Source organism: Quercus robur, chromosome 2 (assembly GCF_932294415.1).
Source record: "Quercus robur chromosome 2, dhQueRobu3.1, whole genome shotgun sequence".
NCBI classification, from domain to species: domain Eukaryota; kingdom Viridiplantae; phylum Streptophyta; class Magnoliopsida; order Fagales; family Fagaceae; genus Quercus; species Quercus robur.
Genome location: NC_065535.1, coordinates 40,962,824 through 40,984,027, shown reverse-complemented (window position 1 = coordinate 40,984,027; position 21,204 = coordinate 40,962,824). Strand labels below are relative to the sequence as shown.

The following is a 21,204-nucleotide window of genomic DNA, read 5'->3' as shown; positions in this document are numbered from 1 at the left end:
GTTGTCATATTGAATAGTATAGACCAAAAAGAGAAAAAAAATCCTGTTATAAATAGTATAAAATAAAAGATAAAACAAAAAACAAAAAAAGGAGAAAAAATTCAAAGCATCCAGACCATTTCTCCTCTTTGTTAACATGGTCTACTTTATGTTTTTGTTAGTTTTTCTTTTTCTCTTTTCACTCTGAAGTCCTTAATATTTTCTGGGGGGAGCAACTTTTTCGCAGGAAATTGTATCTGTATAACACTTCTGTCTAACATTATGAAAAATTTTAATTAACATTATGAATTTTAACTAACATTATGAATTGAACTGTTTAACAACTCAATAAATTACAAACAAAGTGCAAAATACAAAATCAGGCCAGAAAAGGTGGGGGGGGGCGGGGGGGATGCAGAAGAATCAAATAGATTGAATGGGGATTAAAAAAAAATATTGAAGCAAATATTCCTAAAACACTTTAATCATGAGTAATGGATGGCCAAGCAATCTACGAGGACCAGATAATCCACAGCATTTCTTGCTTCTGAAGCCCTTGGTGCCCATTAAATCGCAATAGGTGGGCAAAAGGATTTAAGCTTTTCTTCTTCTTTTTTTTCCTTTTTTTATGGGGGATTGGTAAAGCCCATTTCTAGCTATCAAATTTCTTAGGCTGGTGCCATTGCGCCATACTTCTGGCCAATGAACTGAGTAACGAGACTTTGGGAGGAGCGCCTTTCTTCCCATATAGTAATTTTTTTCCTCCCAAGTACGACTTCTCTGGACCCATTTCCTTGCATCTTTCAATCTGCGGAGTGAATAAAATCACTAATGTTCAGAAAGTAAGAAAAAACAACTAATATGGTGCTCCAGTATTTAACTCCAACTGTTCTTATTACACTTTTTCCAACCCTTTAAACTATTAATTCACAAAACAAAAGGGCAAGCATTTAGCTGTACCAGAATGAAATAAAACGCTATAATTTTTATTTTTTAATCTGAGCTCTTCCACCTTAACTTGAAAATCTTCCTGAGTATCTTATAAAAAATAAAAGCTTCTCTAAACAACTAAATGGGTATGCAAATCCTAAAGAGAAAAGAACCGAAGGGAACTATTAAAATGAAAGGAAAATTTTTCATCTCTAAGCCCTTAGTTAAATCCCTTTTGTACGTACACCAAGCACTGCTGGCATTTTACATCAATCTGAAAGTTTGAACAAAAATTCTCAGGTTATGTGGAATTTACAATCCACAACCTAAGATATACAATAGATCATAAAATGAAGGGCAAATTACAATTTACATAACTGTGGTTTGGCTGAAATTTAAGCTACATACATATGGTTTAAAATTTGACATTTTATCCACTTAATGTTTAATTGAAATTTAAGTTGTCTACCTATGGTTTGAAATCCCATGATGCAAATGTTCCGCTGGATTCTTTTTGATCTTGTATTTTTATGTTTTTTGTGTTTTTGGAGGAGAGACATAAAAGTTAAACAAAATCACATATTTAGCCATGTTTTTAACAGAGATGGGTTAAGGAAATCTAATTGAACTAACCTCAGGTGGGTAAAGTGTCAAATTTCAAACTACATGTAGACAACTTAAATTTCAGCCAAATCACAGAGGGGTCCGCTGGATTCTTTTTGATCTTGTATTTTTATGTTTTTTGTGTTTTTGGAAGAGAGAAACATAAAAGTTAAACAAAATCACATATTTAGCCATGTTTTTAACAGAGATGGGTTAAGGAAATCTAATTGAACTAATCTCAGGTGGGTAAAGTGTCAAATTTCAAACCACATGTAGGCAACTTAAATTTCAGCCAAATCACAAATGGGTAAGTTGTAATTTACCCTAAAATGAAATACTAGCTGGTTGGAGAAAATAATGCTTTTGAAATAATCAAAGATCTTAACCAGCTTACCTTACTTATCTTTCCATTCTTCAAATGATACCGGATACCAGACCAATTGATAGACTGAGATAAATGAGAACGCATTGCAGAGACAGGGTACAAAAAGTTATCCACTAGCATTGCAATGAATACCTGCTCAATTGAAAATCATTTTGATTACATTAGTAACTAATCATCAGTCATCATCATGATGTCACAATCAGATAAGTCAAATTATGTTTGGGTTTATGCTTAATGTTTGGGCCTTTTCAGAAATATTGCTTCGTAAGAAACCCTCACACCTAGGATCCCTTAGAACTTCAACACAAAAGTAATAGCATATCTGTAATATGAAGTTCCAAGTCCTTTCACTGGAAGAAGAGACTTAAAAGTACTTACAAGAACCCAATTGTAAGAAGCAAGCGACAGTTTAGGTGCCTCAGGAGATAACACGTTGCATAGGTGAACTTCTATCCTTGTCAAGTTCCACATTGAAAGAAGTTCTACTAAAGTACATATAGCTAGGTAGCCCACCAGTAACAACCCTGAAAAAAGAAATAGCAGTTAGAAAAGAAAAACTTTTTACATAAACTAAATCCAACTCTCAAAATATAATAGTGCACTTCCCTAGCTATTGCTAACAGAAATATCTTATCAAGGATTTGCAACATATCATGACTTCGATTGGAATATCAGGTTGCAATAATACAATAACCCCCCCACCCCAAAGAAAAATGTGTAACCTTTGTTAAGTTACTGAAACAATCCATATTTTTTTCCCCAGATGGGGGTGTTAATCAGACTACGATTCTAAGAGTTCAAATTTGCCACATAAACATAGTTCAAATGTAGAGTGTCAATAGGGACTTTGCCAACCCCATATTTATCTTAACCTTCCTCATTAAGGTTGAAGGCCCTATCATCAAATGATTGTATAAATTAATAGTATGAAACATTCATACTGAGTTGTGCACTGAGTACAACCATTTTTTAATAGGCATTCACCAAACTTTATCCTGCATGAAAGGTCCTGCACATTGGTTTTATATAAATCAACACTAACAACCTACCTAAAAAGGAAAAGTAGTGTGCTCACCACCAGAAGTGAAGGAAGTTTCCTCGAGTGAATACCCTTTAATGTAAATTCTAAGTGCTGCAGTAATATGAATCATAGACATAATGTATGGTGCTACGAATCCCCATGACAGGTAGCAGTGGGATGTAAACAATGCACGATTCATTATCCAATTAACATTCGTTGTGTATGACTCCAAAACAAATGTCTGCTTCCTCAAGTAATTCCAATACCTACACAAGAAGCCAAGAATTAAAAATGGAAAGAAGTGTAATAGACATGAGCATAAGCAAGTGAAAAAATAACAAACCTTGAGAAGCTAAGTTCACTTGAAAGGGGGTGAGGAAACACAGCAACCGGAGGTGATGTAATGAGCCTCTTGTGAGCCCCTGGAAAGGGGAAAAATAACATCAACAATTAGAGAAACGTCCACTCTGCAGCATGTTGAATAGGAAATAAACATAGCTAGACCCTGTACTTGATGAGAGCCATAGCACAGACCCTAATCAAAGCACACTAAAATCACGGAGAGAACAAAAGTAAAATATTTTTAACACTTCAGCAAACAAAAGTATCCACTATGGCCATATATGGAGTAACTTCTTAGCAGAAGCATATCAATTGGTCATCCAAGATCAAGCGTTCTCACACAAAATTACAAAAATAACATTAACATGGGAATATAAAGAAATTACAACATCCAAATAACAGAAGTCTGATAACACCACCATGATCCCAAGATGACATTAAATGGTGGATTAAAAACCTAGCACTTACCTAGGACTACAAAAACCCAAGAAAAGCCAATGAGTGCTGGCTAAAATGGCACTTCCTCTCCCACAAGAATGGGTGGAGGGGTCATGGTTTCAAAACTACTTGTGCCTTATGTGTAACTTACCAATAAAAAGATAAAAAGAAAATAAAAATAACCAAGAGAAATTCCATTTCAGTGCTCTAACACACGTGCCAAATTGTTAGACACAAAGTCACCAGCATTTAGTTAATAGGTAATCTTAACAGCTAATGACAGAACAAAGTTGTGATCTGTGTAGATCAATGCTTCTAAGTCTGCAAAAGGATTGCCAATAAAATAAAATTAAAATTAAAAAAAATTACTGATGGATTCATTACCAGCTATAGCTGCAAGAGTCATGTCATCAGAGTATCCACCATCTCGAAGTCCCGAGACCACACCATACCGGTCAAGTCTAAAATCATCAGCATGCATCTGCCAACAATCTAGAAAAATCAGAACATCTAAATTATGTGAATGCAACACCTACAAAAAAGGTTGCAGTTAATTACCATCATGCACCCTCCCCACAAAAAGAATGTTTTTCCACCAGTAGCAAATCCCATTGAACAAGGCTGTCAATCAGAAAGGGAAGACAAATCGTCAGCTATGTATGACTTGAAGGATTTATTACTTAAGTACCATTAAGGAAAGCTAACAGCTAGATGTCATATAAATATCAGCCCACTATGAACATGACCATTAACATTCCAAGATTTTCTTATAGGAAAATAAAATCGAATGCAATAAAAAAGCTCAATACCACTAGTTGTAATAAAAAAAATGCAAGAAAACACAGTTGCAATTGAAACTGATCATCTATATAACTCTGTCCTCACTGCAATTCAAATTCAAGAATTTATAGTTCACTCATTAAAACTGTTATCTCTCTACTTGTTAGTGCATTGGAATTTCCAAAGAACACTCATGATTATGTGTTTGTTTATCTTTTTGTTACTTGAAATTCACAAGAGAAAAAAACAAGTTACTTTCCGTCCTGTGTTATGGTTCCCATTCTGTTGTAGATTTTATGGATTTTCTCTCTTTCTTATTGTAACTTTCATTCTTTGTAATTCTTTAACACTACATCATGTATACATCCGTGTACTAGAGGCAGTGCCTCCTAATCAGTAACACTCATTACCAAAAAATAAAAAAAATAACACTACTACTTAGTTTTCACATAATTTCTAGGACATATTACAATGCAGTAGTGAGAATCAATCAAAATGGTGCATGTTCCTCACACATAATCAATTACCACTTTTTTTTTATAAGTAGTATTTTTTTTCATTCAAAAAAGCATAAAGGGGCACAATCCTAGTACACTGGGAGTATAAAAAGGTACATAATTGTTTACCATTTGTTATTTGCTTGAGATGCTAGAAAATTTCATAACAATTTATTTCAACAAACCCTACATATGAGCCTCAAAGACTCACTAAAGGTTATAATAAGGCAAACACAGGAACACCCTACTCTTTTACCTTCTAGTAGTGCCCAGAGTAAATAGAGAAGACATTCAAAAAATGAGAAAGAATCTTGCAAAAATTGATAAAACAGAAATGTCTAAATTAGCCCTATTACAACAGATTAACATAACACACACTATGACCTATTAATTTCTCTTTGTTAAGAACCCTAGTTATATTTTAAGCAAGCCCATGCAGATGATGCAGTAGCTTTTACACCTAACAATTTCTGGTTACATGTTGAAAAGAAATAAAACCCTACCATGAACTACAAAATAGAAGTGGACAAACATGTACACATAAATTAAGAAGTTTGGGAAAAAGAAAAGGGAAAAAAATAAAAGAGGAAGGGACGCGGGAGCCTGAACTCATAGATGATGCCTTACCATGTGATATTCATAAATGCAGTAACTCCCTAAACTCCCTGAAGGTAAATCAAGAGGGTATCCAGTTTGAATAAATATCTGCAAACCAATGCCAACAAAGTCAAGAACATAAAAAGAATCTGTTAAGACCAAGGCACTCATTACCATAACAAAATACACCTTAAAAAATAAGTACAAGATAAATGATTTTTCGTAAATCCCAGGGAATTAGAGTAGAGGGCATTTGGGAGTAAGTTTGCAAAATCATACATCAGGATTCTTTTCCATCTCAGCAGTGAGAGCTCCAATTGAACCAGGGTGCAACCTAACATCATCATCCAAAAATAATACATACTTGCTGTCTTTATGCATTTTCTCCACTCCAACCTGCACAAGAGCACATCATATATGACTTAGTGTTAACAAAAACATATGCTGATAGGAAAGATAAATTATGAAAGCCTATATGACATCTTACAAGATTATTTTAGTCTAAATAAGCTCAAAATTCCATATCAATTTGTTAAGGCAGGGCTGCTCTGCTTTCAACATACCTTGCAGAAACATAATATAAGAGTCAATCCTATTTAAAATCTAGTCTTATCATTTTTTTTACTGGTAAGTTACGGGTCCAGTGGATCTTGAACCCACAACCCTACCCTTCACCTAGCACTTATAAGGGGAGAAGGTGCCAATTGAACTAGAGATCATTGGCTAAACATCTAGCCTTACCATATATTCCCACTCAATTTTTAAAAGAACAAAAGTTTATTATTATTCTAGAAAATAGATACAAAGACAACATAAGTTCATATTATAGAAATATTTTGACATAATACATATATTTTTAAAAGAAGAGAAAAAAAAAAGTGTAATCAGAGGCCTTCGCCTTCATTATGCATTGGCAAAGACCATATACCAAGTTGCAAACTTGTTACATACCAACTGATTGTGAACTTTCTGACTGCAAGTAGTTGACAAACCAGCTACAATAACCTTAGCATCAACTTCATCCTGCACATATTAAACATGAATACAAGTAAGGAAATGTAACTATGGTAAAGAAGTTCTAACAAGTTCACTAGGCACCCACATATCATGCAAGATATTAGAAGGCAAGGTTTACATTTCAACATCAGTGCTAGTGGCACTCAGGATCACAAACAATGTATCCAGTCATAATGTATGCTGGGATGTTTCTTACCCCAAGGGGTAGCACAATCAATTCAAGACAGCGCCTTGAGAACCAGAGGTCACTAGTTCAAAATCTCCACGTCCCCATCCCTTTGGTCCAAAACTTACTTATAAAAAAATATGTTGTGATGTTTGTTCTCAGTATTACCACAGCATATGTAATCAGAAAAGTAAACAACAATCGTAAAAACATATATACCTTAAAATCTGATATTAACGAAGATACAACACTGTAAGCAGGGTCTTCTGTACTTTCCAACACAAAAAGAAATTCTACAGGACCACCGTAGAGAGATGTAATCTGCAACCATTCATGAGAAGGAGCCATGATGAACAGTTGAAAACTTCAGACCAACAAAATTATTTACAATTAGAGGGGAAAGCTTCAGCATAAATATAAAATAGGTACAAGGATTTCAATGGTAAACATGCCTAAGTATCAGCTCCAAGAAGAAATTGGAAATAATTTTGTCATCCAGAAAGAACTCTTTATCTGTACAGAGTGATAGTGTCCCAGGAATGTGTGTACAGACACACACACACACACAAACAGATAGATCTAGAAGCTATGATAGATGTTCAGCATATTATGAATAGACTTGACTTATTTTTCCTTCTTGTTTTTGAAAAAAGAATAAAATGAGACTTATTTAATTAAAAAGGGCACATGGAAATGCACATGATAAAAACCTCACCTGACTTCTCCAATTGTGTAGATTGTGTTCTCCATAACCCTTCAAAGGCATAACAACTGACACTCTGGGCAGATTCTCCTGATTAGTGTGCTCAAGTTTATTAATATCATGATAAAGAAAAGCAAAGCTATTGCCACATCGCATACTATCCTTCATCTGTTTGATCTCCCTATTCCTGTGAGAAAGAAGTTGGAGATAGCTCAAATAGCAATTTTGTGTTTCTATACTACAATGATAAAAGGGAATTAATCATAGAGGCCATGTCACTAATTCATTAATAAAATTTATCCACTGAATTTTTTTACCTGACATAGGCCGCAAAAGCCCACCCAAGAGCAAGAATTAAGCATATTAAACATCCCTACAGCACAAAAAATAAATGGATTCATATTAGAATGCAATGAACTCAGCATAAATTTATCCTAAAGCATTAAGAGGATGGGAATACCGCATTTTTAAACACCATTAGTATTTAGACAAGTAGTTTCTCAATGGATATTATTGGAGACTACTTACAGTAATAGTAATAAGGATTTAAATGACTAAGTCTAGTATAAATTGCACATCCTCTGAAGTGTCACTGATGGAACTACCGAACTAGACATCTTTGCAAAACCTAATTCCATCTAGCTTTTGTTCCCCCTATGGTCTAATTCCATCTACCAGTTAAATAATTGTTCTGATTTCAACTAAGGTTGCATTTGGATTTGAGGATTTAAAAGCAACAGAGTTGAAGAACAACTGTTAGTATAAATTGCTCTATATAAATTTAACCACACATGATGAATTGAATTTAGAGATTTTGCTCAAACAAAGACACTTATAATATTATGGATTTAAAATGACCTCTTACACCTAATCATTTCAAATCCATGTATTAATAAAACTTAAAGCCACCCATAAATTTCATTAATTCAATATGCCTTCATAGCTTAGTTCCAAAAAATTTTAAAATCCAAACCCATTTCAGGCTGCAGTTTGAATTTCCTATCTCCCTAACCTGTCCACTTACAGGGCTTCTCCTTTTTAAAAGTTTAAAGAATTAGAGACTCATCAACTACTGAGAACTATAGCAGTAAATAGTAATATCCATTGACTACAAGAAGAAGTCACCATAACCAGCAAAGACCTTTATCTCTGAGTATTGCGCTATAATATGTGTGTGTGTGTGTATATATATATATATTAATAACATAAATAGAGGATTTTAAATCTTCACCATAGGTAATTATCTAAAATAAATTGGAGATAAATTGTCGTCGTAAACCCAGATTAACATTGACTTCAATTTTTGTGTCAAATTTCAAACATTGAATCTCCATTAAGAAATTAAAAATTGTATTCATGTTTCTGCCATTTGCTACGAAACGGACCATCCAGATCTGAAGCTAGTTCGATGAAAAGCTTCAATCTTTTACCCTAAAAAATATTCAAAATTGTTTATAGCTATTTAAAAAATAAAATTTAAAAAAAATAACAGCTCAGCGACAGGAAAATAGAGGAATAAGATAAAACTAAGTGGTCCACCGTTTGGTTGCCGAGAAAATTTAGAAAAATAAGGAAATGAATTTTGAAAAAGCCAAATGAAGCAACTTCGACTCAATCGCACCAAATATAGCCAAATGGCTCTGTTACATACACCAAATTCAAAAAAAGAAGATAGTGAAGAATAAAAACTATCAATTCCTCAACTTTCTCAGCAACCAAACGGATTTTGGATCTGAAAAAAGAAACCGCGAGTGCGAAGCGAAGAAGGGTATTAAAAAAAAAAAGCAAACCTGGATCTGAACGAAGACTCCGAGAGGGCTGCAAAAGGCTCTGCTCAGAGAGAAAAGGAACGCATCGAAAGCGTCCAATGCAGGCATTGTCGCTCCCTCTCTCTCTTTCTCAAAAATCACTCTCTCTGTGCCTATGCTTTTGAATAACGATAATTATATAGAGATATATCTTTCTTACTCTTAGCCAGCCCTAGATTTTAACTAAACAAACACTCTTATCTCTCTCTCTCTCTCTCTTCTTTCTTTCAGAAACAGCAAAACATAGAGAACAACCATGGGAGAGCCACAGAGATTGAAGAAAAGGAAAGGGGTTAGTGTGTTAAACCGCCTTATTTTTATATTTCCTTTCGAAGAGCTTCTTTTTCTTTTTTGGATAGATCTTTCGAAGAGCTTCTTAATTTGTCATTGACTACATTTTTTTTTTTTAATTTTTATTATTATTATTATTATTATTATAATTTAGAGTAGGGAGTTAATACAAGAATGAAAAAACAAAAGAGGAAGAGGGAGAGACCGTTGGATAGGCGGTTATTTTTTATTTTTATATTTTTATAAGGAAAAACAGAAACAGAAAACAGAGATATATTATTAAAAATCTAAAATAATTGCAGCAGATTAGATTAGTGAGTTGGAATGGAACCGTGAAAGCTGGCACGTGCAGATGATTAGTTGAGTTTTTTGGGTGGGGGTTTAAGGAAAGAAGATGCTGCTTTGTGATTCGGATCTTCTTTTCATTTGCTGTCGCTTTTCATACCGCGCAGTATCGTCTCATTTCCTTTTATTTTGTCAACCTTCTTCTATGCTAATTCCACGCTTTTTTCTTTCTTCCCTTTGTTTTGTTTTTGAATTCAACAGCACAGCACAGCATAGCTTTGAATTCAAAACAATAACATCACCAAGGAAAGCTTTGTCCAGTTTTTTATTTTTTAAATTTATAGTTCAATAACTATTGCAATGAGGAGGTGGACTTAAACCTTACTTCTTTTTAATAAATTGAAAATAAATCATAAAAAATAATAAAAAAACTCTTCAAGCCTAAATTTCTAACATTACACCACAATTTCTTAATATGCCAAGTTTCCAACTTTAAATGCTTCATCTCTCCCATCCCATGCATACGGTTTACTTTGATGAAGTTGATTTTTCCCCCTCTTTACAAAGAAAGATGACATACATGCTTATCCATTTGGGTAGCTTGTAGTTTCAAATAACTTATTTGAATAGTATTTATGTAAAGAGACAAGTTTTATATACTAAATATGTGATAATAAAAAATAAATAAATAAACTAAAAGTTAGTTTATTTTCAAAATGCTTGTATAGTTAATTTGTTCAAAAAAACTTAGATAAAATGCAAAAAATAAAAAATAAAACAAAAAATAGCATACTCATTATGGAGAAATTATACAGTCCTCATGGTGGACTACGTCATTTGTCCACCATTCCTCATTATGGTCATTAAATAATTAATTAAACTTACAAGCAGTTTCACTCTTCCAAAAGGACTCTTTGCGTAAAAAGTTGTGAGTTGAACTCCATACAAATGTGCCGCCATAGAAACTCACTAAAAATTAAACCTTACAAATAACTACAAGAGATAGCACAAGAAATTCACTAAATCCTCTCATTGCATTGGACCAACTCAAAAAATAAAGTGTGTGTAGATCATCTTTTAAAAGTGGAAAAATAAAGAAGAATTTTAAGTGAAAGAATACATATTCTGAGAATTTTGCTCGTCATAGTGATCACTTAAGAAAATTACATGAGAATAATGGACATTTATGCCCAATGTCTTATAATTTTATTAAAATGTTTACTATAGCAGAATTAAGTTCGAACAAGTGAAATCATAACAAAATAACTATTTTATGTAGAATTTTGCATAAAAATAAGTTGATATAATTTTCTCCCATTTCTAACAATTAGTAATATTCGTAATAGAGTCTTAAAATTTTTGCCCCTGCATAAGCAACTTTTCAAAATGTGTAGTTTTGATGGTTTGTATTCATTATTTATACATAGTCATTCAAATTCAGTTTTATTTCACAAATTTTGCACACCTTTTAAAGAAATTCACATAATACTCTTGGGAGGTTTAGTTCTATCCTAAAGATGATTTACCTATTTTTCTTAAGCAAACTGATTCAAGTGAGGATAAATATGGTTTTAAAGAAAGTGATTTTTCATTTAAGCCTACTTTACAAAAAATTTTACAAATTGCTGATGTAATAAGTGGTTATTAGTAAATGAAAAAGTGATGTTAATGGCATGCCTAGATGAAAACCAATAAGAAACTGGTCACATTAACAGTTTATAAAAATGTTGTAAAATAGTTTATGGCTGTGTCATTACTCTTTTTCTTTTGATTTTCTAACAGAAATTGATTAACCACTTTATTTTTTTTCTGTGTCTCCCCTTTTCTTAGTGAGCTTATTAATGCTATAAAGTTTCAGTTAGGTTGGCCATTTATGTATTTAACATCTTCATTATATATGCATACCGTGGCAGTAGCAAATATTTGAGTGCGTTACTTAGTTGGCCAAAACATTATTACTATTATTATGAGCATAAACATACTTGAATCGTGTACGACATTGCATTGAAAATATGTTGTTTTTTACTAGAATATTTGGTGTGTTGATGTTGGAAGAAACCGTTGTTAGACTTTGGGAACAACAGCGATCGATTAGCAAACCAATTATAAAATCTATTTTAGGGATATATTTTTAAATATATCTTAATTTGTTCTTAAGGAATTGTCATGTGGATCCGTGGGGGTGGAGTGTAATCAGATTCCAAGCTAAGATTTTTTTTTTTTTTTTCCTCTTTCCCCTGAATGGATTCCAAGCTACTTTGTTTGATGTACGTATATTTTTAAAAATATTTTCAACATTTAACAAGAGCTATAAATAATTATTTCATGAACATGCTGTTACATTGCGAAGGATTAGAAGCATACATGATACACCTAGGGAATCCGCTAAAATAATTTTATTTTAGTGACTGAAAAAAAAAAAAAAAAAAGTTTTAATCCCTAGGATAGGAAAATACCCATTTTAGTAAAGAAGTTTCATAGACATTTTAAAAGAACGGAGCTTGATTGCTTGAAAGTAGGGGTGTCAATTCGGGTTAGCGTGTCGGGTTCGTGTCGTGTCGAGGTAGGGGTATTCGACTAAATGGCTCAACCCTAACCCGACCCATTTAATAATCGTGTCATGATCCTTCAACCCTAACCCGACCTGTTAATAAGGCGGGTTGACCTGACCCAACCCATTTGACACGCTTAATAAACGAGTCGTGTTGGGTTAACACGAATGTAACACAACCCATTTCAACCTACATAATATTAAATATAACATCCATCTAGAAATAATTTTTTTTACATACCAAAAAGCAGTGCATACACTTCAAGTTTTCAACCCATATTCAAAATAATATAGTTCAACAAAAATATAATATTCATCTAGAATATAAGTTCTTTACACTCCAAAAGAAGTGCATACACTTCAACCCAAATTCAAAATAACAAAGCTTAACAAAAATAAAATAACATAGTTCAACAAAAATATAATATCCTTGAAACTCGCCAAATGCTAAGAATCAATATTGAAAGAATTTGAGCAAACAGTAGACTAATCCTGACTATGACCATGATTATCATCCATAGATTCTTTGTTGATGTCCAAATTCATAACATCTTCCACAAGCTCATCCATTTCATTTGTGCAAGTTCTATGCCAAAAAAAAAAAGAAAAAAGAAGAAGAAAGTATTAGTAGCTCTAGGGTCTATAAAGTTTCAATTTCAAATTATATCCCTTGTAAATTTTTGTAATTACTCACTTTTCTTTTTAAATTTAAAATAAAATAAATATTTATTTATTATACGAGTTAAACGGGTTGTGTTATGTGGGTCATTTCGGGTTGACACAAATAAATTGGCGTGTCAAACGTGTCTATTGTGGGTTATGCGGGTTGACCTGCTTATGACACGTTTCTTATTGTGTCGCTTTCGGGTCGACCCGTTTATGACCCAAACCCATTAAGGTCCAACCCTAACCCGAAAAAACCCGTGTCGGGTTCGTGTCGTGTTCGCGGGTTGGGTTGAACATTGACACCCCTACTTGAAAGGGTTGGTAACTTGTTCAATTCTACCTTACATGACTCGTATTTAGCAAAATAAATAAATAATATGACTATATATCAATATATCTACTAATTGACAAACTCACTTGCTACACAATACAAGTAGAAATGCCTACTGCATAAAAGCATTATGTATTTTTTTCTTTAAATAGATATAAAATATAAATGACAGAATTATAAAATTTGGAATCATTATAGTGTTACTTAGACCAACTCAAAGGGTTGGCACCACAGAGTCAGCCAATTACATCGTAATTGTCATTCACACTGAAAATGTGGAATAGGAAGCAAGTTCTTTGTCAAGCAATGGGCTGTCAATGAACTGGTTTAGCTTAAGATGCTATCACAAGGAAGTGATGGACCATATTATTATTTTGCTAATCGTGATGGACCATATTAGAAATTGGAAATTGAAAAGAGAAAGCCTATAAACACAAAAAATAAAAATAAAATCCACACTTGACAAACTGACATAACAAATTATTAGTGGTAAATAAAAGAATGATTTTGTTAATGTGTGCTTGAGGATACACAATAATTTTTATTTTTGAAAAAAAAAATTCTCAAGAATTAAAAAAATATTAATAATTTTTTTAATTTTCGAAAAAATATTTCCAAAAAAGAATTACAACAATAACTCAATTTAAGTCTAGATAATTATAGAAGAACTTCTAAAACTTTGTCAACTCATTTATCATGAAAAAAAAATTGTAAATGCTTTTGTGTCTCGACTAAGGGAGGCATATATTAGTGCCTCGTTCACATGGTTTTGCCAGCTCTGCGGTGCAAAACCCATGTTAGGAAGAGATAGAGTTCACCATACCACGTGGCCCATGGAAATTTGAACCAATTTGAAACATTTTCCTGGGACTGGTGAGGCACGATTTATCATTATGATTTATGATTTGGAAAATACTATGACAGAACTGTATGACCTGACCTACCAGTCTTCTTCACTTACAACTACGATTCCTAATGGATGCATGATTGGCAGTTGTTTTTAAGTTCTAAGTTCTAATTCATTCAGATTGGTTCTATTTTTTTTTTTTTTTTTTTGTTCTATTTTGTAACATGTGGATTGAGAGGGCCAATAGCCTAATAACTCTTCTGCGGATTATTGGAATGTTAGGTTTAATTAAATGAAATTTAGGAAATATAGTTAAATTATATTTTTCTTCTACTTGTAATTTCATTTATTGGGGAAGTGATACATAGACAATAAAGTTGTGGGGCCAGAGAATTTGTGTCCCGGCCCACTTTCCATTAGGGCCCAAGGCCCGCGCCGAAGAGAGAAGTTGCAGAGGACAAGTAATGAAAGACCAAATAGCCTAGAGATGCAACCAAGGATGACCCTGTCCTCGGCATCCCAAGGCCTAAAAGAGAAGAACGACATGTCGTCAAAGGCAGCCTCCAAAGCACTCCCAAAAGAAAAAGCGAGTAGAATGGGACTCGCACGGGGTACAGTATGGGAGTGGTTCAAGGAGAAGACGTCACCTCCACATTGAATGCGCCAACAAACGTCCCAGCCACATTGATGGGAAAAGACTCCTGCACAGTGTGGTTTCGGTTATTGCAACTAACAGAAAGTAGGAGGAGGCGGCTGATGGGACAGGTACTCGAGTAGTTACCTGCCTGATCAACAGATGGAAGGTCAGGATCAACCGAGAAGGGCTATATAATGTAAAGGCTGATGCGCCAAAAAGGAGGGGGCCTAAAACCAGGGTACCCAAAAAAGAAAAAGAGAGAGGAATAATAAGAACATTAAGTTTCGTGGACAAGATCCATGGACAAGCTTAGTTCACCTCTGCGCGTCCACCATGAACACCATGACTAACCACTGCCCGGTGACCAAGGCCTAGCCTTTCAGCCCACGCTCTACAAATTATATTGTTTAGGCCCTTAACATACGAACCCAATATTATTTTGGGGTCGTTACAAATTGAGTCCTTACAATTGGTGCCGTTTGTGGGAAGGGCTTGTGCGTTGGCACAGGCGGTGGATCGAGCTCCTGTCAAACAAGGGCCTGCGAAAGCCCCTCCATCACTTCCAACAGCCCGTTGTTTTTGCCTTAATATAAAGTTCCACTAGAGGCTACGCTTCGAAGCGCCAGTGGCGCGGACAGTTCTAGGGGCTTCCAACGTCATGTCAACGCCCCACACCTTGGCCGAGGGGCTAATCCCCCAAACTTAAAGAAAAATCTAAGTTTTAGACAGAACCAAGGTATTGTATGGTCCTCAGACTCAAACCTATGGGGAAACCAACTACTTAAAGAAAAATCTAAGTTTTTGATAGAACCAAGATATTGCATGGTTCTCGAACTCAAACCTATGGGGAAACTAACTACTTAAAGAAAAATCTAAGTTTTGGATAGAACCAAGGTATTGCATGGTCCTTGGACTCAAGCCTATGGGGAAACCAACTACTTAAAAAGATTCTAGGTTTTGGATAGAATCAAGGTATTGCATGGTTCTCGGACTCAAACCTATGGAGAAACCAACTACTTAAAAAGAAAATCTAAGTTTTGGATAGAACCAAGGTATTGCATGGTCCTCGGACTCAAACCTATGGGGAAACCAACTACTTAAAAAGATTCTAGGTTTTGGACAGAACCAAGGTATTGCATGGTCCTCGGACTCAAGCCTATGGGGAAACCAACTACTTAAAAAGATTCTAGGTTTTGAACAGAACCAAGGTATTGCATGGTCCTCAGACTCAAACCTATAGGGAAACCAACTACTTAAAAAGATTCTAAGTTTTGGACAGAATCAAGGTATTGCATGGTCTTCGGACTCAAACCTATGAGGAAACCAACTACTTAAAAAGATTCTAAGTTTTGGACAGAACCAAGGTATTGCATGGTCCTCGGACTCAAACCTATGGGGAAACCAACTACTTAAAAAGAAAATCTAGGTTTTGGACAGAACCAAGGTATTGCATGGTCCTCAGACTCAAACCTATGGGAAACCAACTACTCAAACCTAAGTACCAGGCTCGGCCTAACAACACACTCGGCACCTCGGATGATACCTTTGGTTCCCCAGAAGTATGGTCAGATACAAGTTCAACGCCCCATGGGCATGGGTAAGTTAGAATTCCAGGATGTAATCCCAAATAAATCATATGCACAACCATTCATACATGTTAAAATAACTAGTTCAAAAAATCATGAGATTCGCAACAATAGTAAATATCGGCAAGGGCAACGAACATGTAATTTAAAGGAAGAAAGAAGAAAAGAATTTCATATAAGGGGTCAAAGAGTACAACTGCAAGCAAACTCTAAAGTCCTCAAAACAAAAGGGAAACTAGTTAACAGTTAAACTAGAAACAAATACAAAAGTTGGCCAGGGCTTCTACTTCTTCGATTTCGTTTTGGCCACATCCTGGGAAGGCCGAGCAGGACTAGCCTCGGGGCCCTGGGAGACATCCCCTTCTTAGGAAGGCTGAGCAGGATCAGTCTCGGTGCTCTTGGGGACATTAGTAAAGGGAATGGCCTGTAGGGGCTGAACAAAGATGGCTAGCTCCTCGGCACCAGAGATCTGAGCACTAACCGTAGGCTTGGTGCCCTCTTTAGGCATCTTGGGATTCAAACCTCCAGGTGCTTCTGTCGCATCATGAGACTCTCCTCCTTCAGTCGACTCGCTAGGAGTGACGATGATCTGAGCAGCTTTTGACTGAGCAGCCTCAGCCTCCTGTGGGGCACTCAAAGCCTCGGAGTTGGCAGAGGCGGTCTCATGGATAGCTGGAGGATAAAATACGCTCTCCACCTTCCACAGGTCGAACGAAGCTTCCACCCCAGCTCGTTTGAGGGCCTCGTCCCAAACCTGGGAGCAGTATAGCTTGCATACTCTAGGGATTTGAGCTTTAAGGGAGGCCTAGGTTTCAGCCACCTCCGCCTCGTAACCCTCCTCCTCGGCCTTGTCCCTAGCAGCTTCGGCCTTAGTTCTGGCAAACTCAGCCTCCTGTTTGGCCCTCACGGCTTCGTCCTTGGCAAATTCCGCCATGCCCTTAGCATTGTCTGCCTCGATCAGTTTCTTCTTTAAATCATTGATCTACTCTTTAGCAATCTGCAATTGCTCCTCGACAACGAGTAGGCGCTTTATCTGTTCCTCGGCCTGTTTTTGGGCACCAGTCAAACCTGCCTCAGTACTATCCCTGGCTCGGGTAGCCTCTTTTAAGTCCTCCCTGGCCTTCGCGAGGTCAGTCTTGGAAGTTTTGAAGGTCCGCGCAGCATCTATATGTTTACTGTGCTTAAGCTCGGCGGTCTTACTCTGCCCCTTAACTTCTTCCTCCATCCTATAGGTAGCCTGGATAGCCTGTCAATTGAAACAAACACATTATGAACGAGAATCTAGGAGCAAGAATCGACGGAGTTATAAATTTTAGGAGCCTTACCATACCCAGGTACCTCTTTGCGCTGAGGAAAACCTCCTGCATCCTCATATTCTTCAACTCTTCCATATCAGTAGGAAGCAGCATGGTCCTCCCTAACGTGTCGGCCACATAACCGCCATCGCCGTCTCTAAGGTTCCTCATGGACGCGTTTTCCAACAATGGCTCCCCGTGGAGCATTGGGGCGGGAAGCCAAGCACTCAGCGCGGATTGGGCTTCGATCCCTTTCCCCTTGCTTTGGTGCCTAATCTTTAACTGTTTTTGAGCTCGCGGGGTTTCGTCCCTTTTCTGAGAGGATTGAGATTTTCCCCCATCCATGGGTTCCTTACCCTTGGGACTCCTCTTTCTCTTTGAGTCAACGAGCTCTGGCTGAGGAGGTAGAGCTAATTGAGGAGGAGCAAGAAGTTTGGGGCGGGGAGATTGTGGCTGTGACTTAGTAGACGAGGACCTAGTTTGTATGGGCTGGGGCTGAGACAGGGGGGTTGGAGCGCTGGATTGCGGTTTTCCCTATGCACCCTTCCCCGGCTGACCCTCAATGAGGTCGAATAAGCTAGTCGGGGGCTTTCTTTTAAGACCCATCTCGGCTGGGAAGGATGTTCCCACTGACAACAGTTCTGCTTCGGACAAGTCAGGGTCACCTAGATCACCAGAAGGATCCTCGGATGGGTCAGCTTGGTCAAATGCTCCAAATCCCTTCTCGAACAGACCCAAATCACCTTCATCCTCCGCTGCCTGATGGGACGGGGAGGAGTCCACCAATGGGATGCCCTCTGGGACAGGAGATCCTTCGGAGATCAAAAACCCTTGTTCGACTACGGTGATTTTTGGAAGCCGAGAATTGTTAGCGTTGATCACGTGCTTTGGGTCGGCAAATGACTTCTGGATGGGATCATACCCTAAGATTTTGTGAGCGGCTCTGACTTGACCATCCTCGTCATTTACAAAAACCGCCGCTTGAAGAACAGTCTCCAAATCAACCCGGTTAATCAAATAAAAGTGTCGGTGAAAGGCGTTTAGATTTGCAAAAAGAGGCATGTACATGGTTAGTAACAGAACCACACCAAATTAAAACGGCGCAAAGGATTGGCACCCTCTTACTCTCTATACCCCACCTGGTTCTCCCTCCACCATTGGGCAAGGAAGGCCATCATGCCATTTTCCAGATACGATAAGAAAGTCCTTGTTCAACCCCTTGTTGGAGTCGGGGAGGCATTGGATTAGCCAAACCCTATCATCTCTCGTCTTCATGTAGTAGGATTTGCCCTTCAAATTTTGGAGATTGTAGCACCAATTTACGTCATGATGGGTTAGTCTTAGCCCCATTTTTTCGTTTAAGGCATCCACACAACCCAGAATCCTAAACATATTAGCAGTGCACTGGGTGGGAGCTAATCGGAAATGTCTAAGGTAACTCCTCATTACCGGCCCCATGGGATTCTCGTACCCCCCTCTACGAAGGCGAGAATGGGAATTACCACTTCGCCCGTCCTTCTCTGAAAATGCCATTCCCCCACGTTGCAGTGCCTCAAACTTACGTTAAGGGGAATCCTATAGTCGGCGATGAACTTTTCCAACGCCTCTTCAGTCTCAACCAATTTTCTCAATTTAACCATCTCTAAGAATTACTAAACAAACCCAGAGGATGACGGGAGAAGGAGAGGAACAAAAGAAAAATAAACCCAGAAAAGAAAAAGCACGAGTTAGTGAAGACAGAGAATTTACAGAAAAGAGGAAAGGTTCCTCGAACAGGCTTTTTGTGCTGGAGATAAACTTGAATTTGAATGAAAGTTTGGCTGAACCCAGGATATGTGCGCTAGAACTCTTAAGTGCAAAAATGAAGAGACAAATCAGTTCCAAAAATTATTTATACCTTTCATCGAAAGTAACTGCACGAATTTTCCCGCCCATAAAGGTAAGGAAATCTCCACCGTTAGATCACCATCGCGCCGTTAAACGTGAGAAGCACAGAGCTGCCTGCATTTAATGAAGACACGTTTCACCTTCCAAGGCTCCAAGAACGTGTCTCGGGCAGACGAAGAGTCTCTGTAACTGATAAGTGACAAGGATTGACAAGCTTTGATAGAGGCCTGATGTCATCAAAACCCTCCTCTCCGTCCGAGGATCCGGACAACAGGATTTTGAGGGGTTATTATGGGGCCAGAGAATTTGTGTCCTGGTCCACTTTCCATTAAGGCCCAAGGCCCGCGCTGAGGAGAGAAGTTGCCGAGGACAAGTAGTGAAAAACCAAATAGCCTAGAGATGCAGCCGAGGATGACCCTGTCCTCGGCATCCCAAGGCCTAAAAGAGAAGAACGACATGTCGTCAAAGGCAGCCTCCAAAGCGCTCCCAGAAGAAAAAGCGTGTAGAATGGGACTCGCACGGGGTACAGTATGGGAGTGGTTCAAGGAGAAGACGTCACCTCCACATTGAATGCGTCAACAAACGTCCCAGCCACATTGATGGGAAAATACTCCTGCACAGTGTGGTTTCGGTTATTGCAACTAACAGAAAGTAGGAGGAGGCGGCTGATGGGACATGTACTCGAGTAGTTACCTGCCTGATCAACAGATGGAAGGTCAGGATCAACCGAGAAGGGCTATATAATGTAAAGGCTGATGCGCCAAAAAGGAGGGGGCCTAAAACCAGGGTACCCAAAAAAGAAAAAGAGAGAGGAATAATAAGAACATTAAGCTTCATGGACAATATCCATGGACAAGCTTAGTTCACCCCTGCTCGTCCACCGTGAACACCATGACTAACCACTGCCCGGTGACCAAGGCCTAACCTTTCAGCCCACGCTCTACAAATTATATTGTTTGGGCCCTTAACGTACGAACCCAATATCATTTTGGGGTCGTTACAAATTGAGTCCTTACAAAAGTCTATCAAGTGATTCAAGTCTATGTTTTAATATGGTTACTTAAATTGCTCCATTTTTTGTTGAAATAATTTTTTTTTTTGAAAAGAATAAATGTATACAAAAGTACAAAGAATAAAATAAAGAAAAAGAATTAACGTTTTTTGATTCTAAAAGAATATATTTATAGTGAAATGTTACAAACTCATTGATAGAACTCACATTTGAAAACCAACTTGCGAGGAGAGGGTGCTCAAGGGCTTATAAACACATAGCATTCATACTAGGGATTGCAAATGCCAAATGTAAGGAAAATTTGGCATTTCAAGCCCAAAAGAGCTTAACATCCAGTCTTCTAAACTGCTACTATAGTAAAATAATTTGGAATTGTGCTATAGTGCAATTCTACATGTAGAATTGCACTGTAACTCAATTCTAAAAACAAAAATATTATTTTATTCGGTTTGGCATTTCTCTCTCTTCCACTCTCTGTCTCATGTCTCTCTCTCTGTCTCTCAATCTTTGATTCTCTCTCTCCTTTTAGTCTTCACTCACTCCCTCTCTT

The 21,204-nt window shown here is 37.0% G+C and overlaps 1 protein-coding gene and 1 long non-coding RNA gene across 2 annotated transcripts; both read right to left on the bottom strand.

Annotated features, from left to right (window-relative positions):
• Positions 1-254: 254 nt before the first annotated feature.
• On the bottom strand, positions 255-9,654 carry LOC126713708 (uncharacterized). The gene is made up of 14 exons (XM_050413547.1): positions 9,249-9,654; positions 7,776-7,831; positions 7,471-7,645; positions 6,975-7,076; positions 6,524-6,595; positions 5,852-5,968; positions 5,603-5,680; positions 4,257-4,319; positions 4,083-4,179; positions 3,262-3,340; positions 2,973-3,184; positions 2,276-2,421; positions 1,907-2,029; positions 255-787 (listed from the first exon to the last, which is right to left on the bottom strand). Exons 1-14 carry the CDS (start codon positions 9,333-9,335, stop codon positions 632-634), a joined length of 1,563 nt encoding a protein of 520 aa, XP_050269504.1. The 5' UTR covers positions 9,336-9,654; the 3' UTR covers positions 255-631.
• Positions 9,655-12,648: 2,994 nt separating this feature from the next.
• Positions 12,649-13,361, bottom strand: LOC126706500 (uncharacterized). The gene is made up of 2 exons (XR_007648612.1): positions 13,225-13,361; positions 12,649-12,979 (listed from the first exon to the last, which is right to left on the bottom strand). It is a non-coding gene; the product is annotated as an uncharacterized LOC126706500 (long non-coding RNA).
• Between the last annotated feature and the right edge of the window lie 7,843 nt (positions 13,362-21,204).

What these genes read in the sequence shown, in the direction of transcription:
- LOC126713708 (XM_050413547.1), bottom strand. Translation starts at nt 9,335, where the DNA reads ATGCCTGCATTGGACGCTTTCGATGCGTTCCTTTTCTCTCTGAGCAGA. An exon ending in AGAAAGTTCACAATCAGTTG is followed by an intron (nt 5,969 to 6,523) that starts GTATGTAACAAG and finishes GCTCTTGTGCAG; the next exon opens with GTTGGAGTGGAGAAAATGCA. An exon ending in AGAATGGAAAGATAAGTAAG is followed by an intron (nt 788 to 1,906) that starts GTAAGCTGGTTA and finishes TTCACTCCGCAG; the next exon opens with ATTGAAAGATGCAAGGAAAT.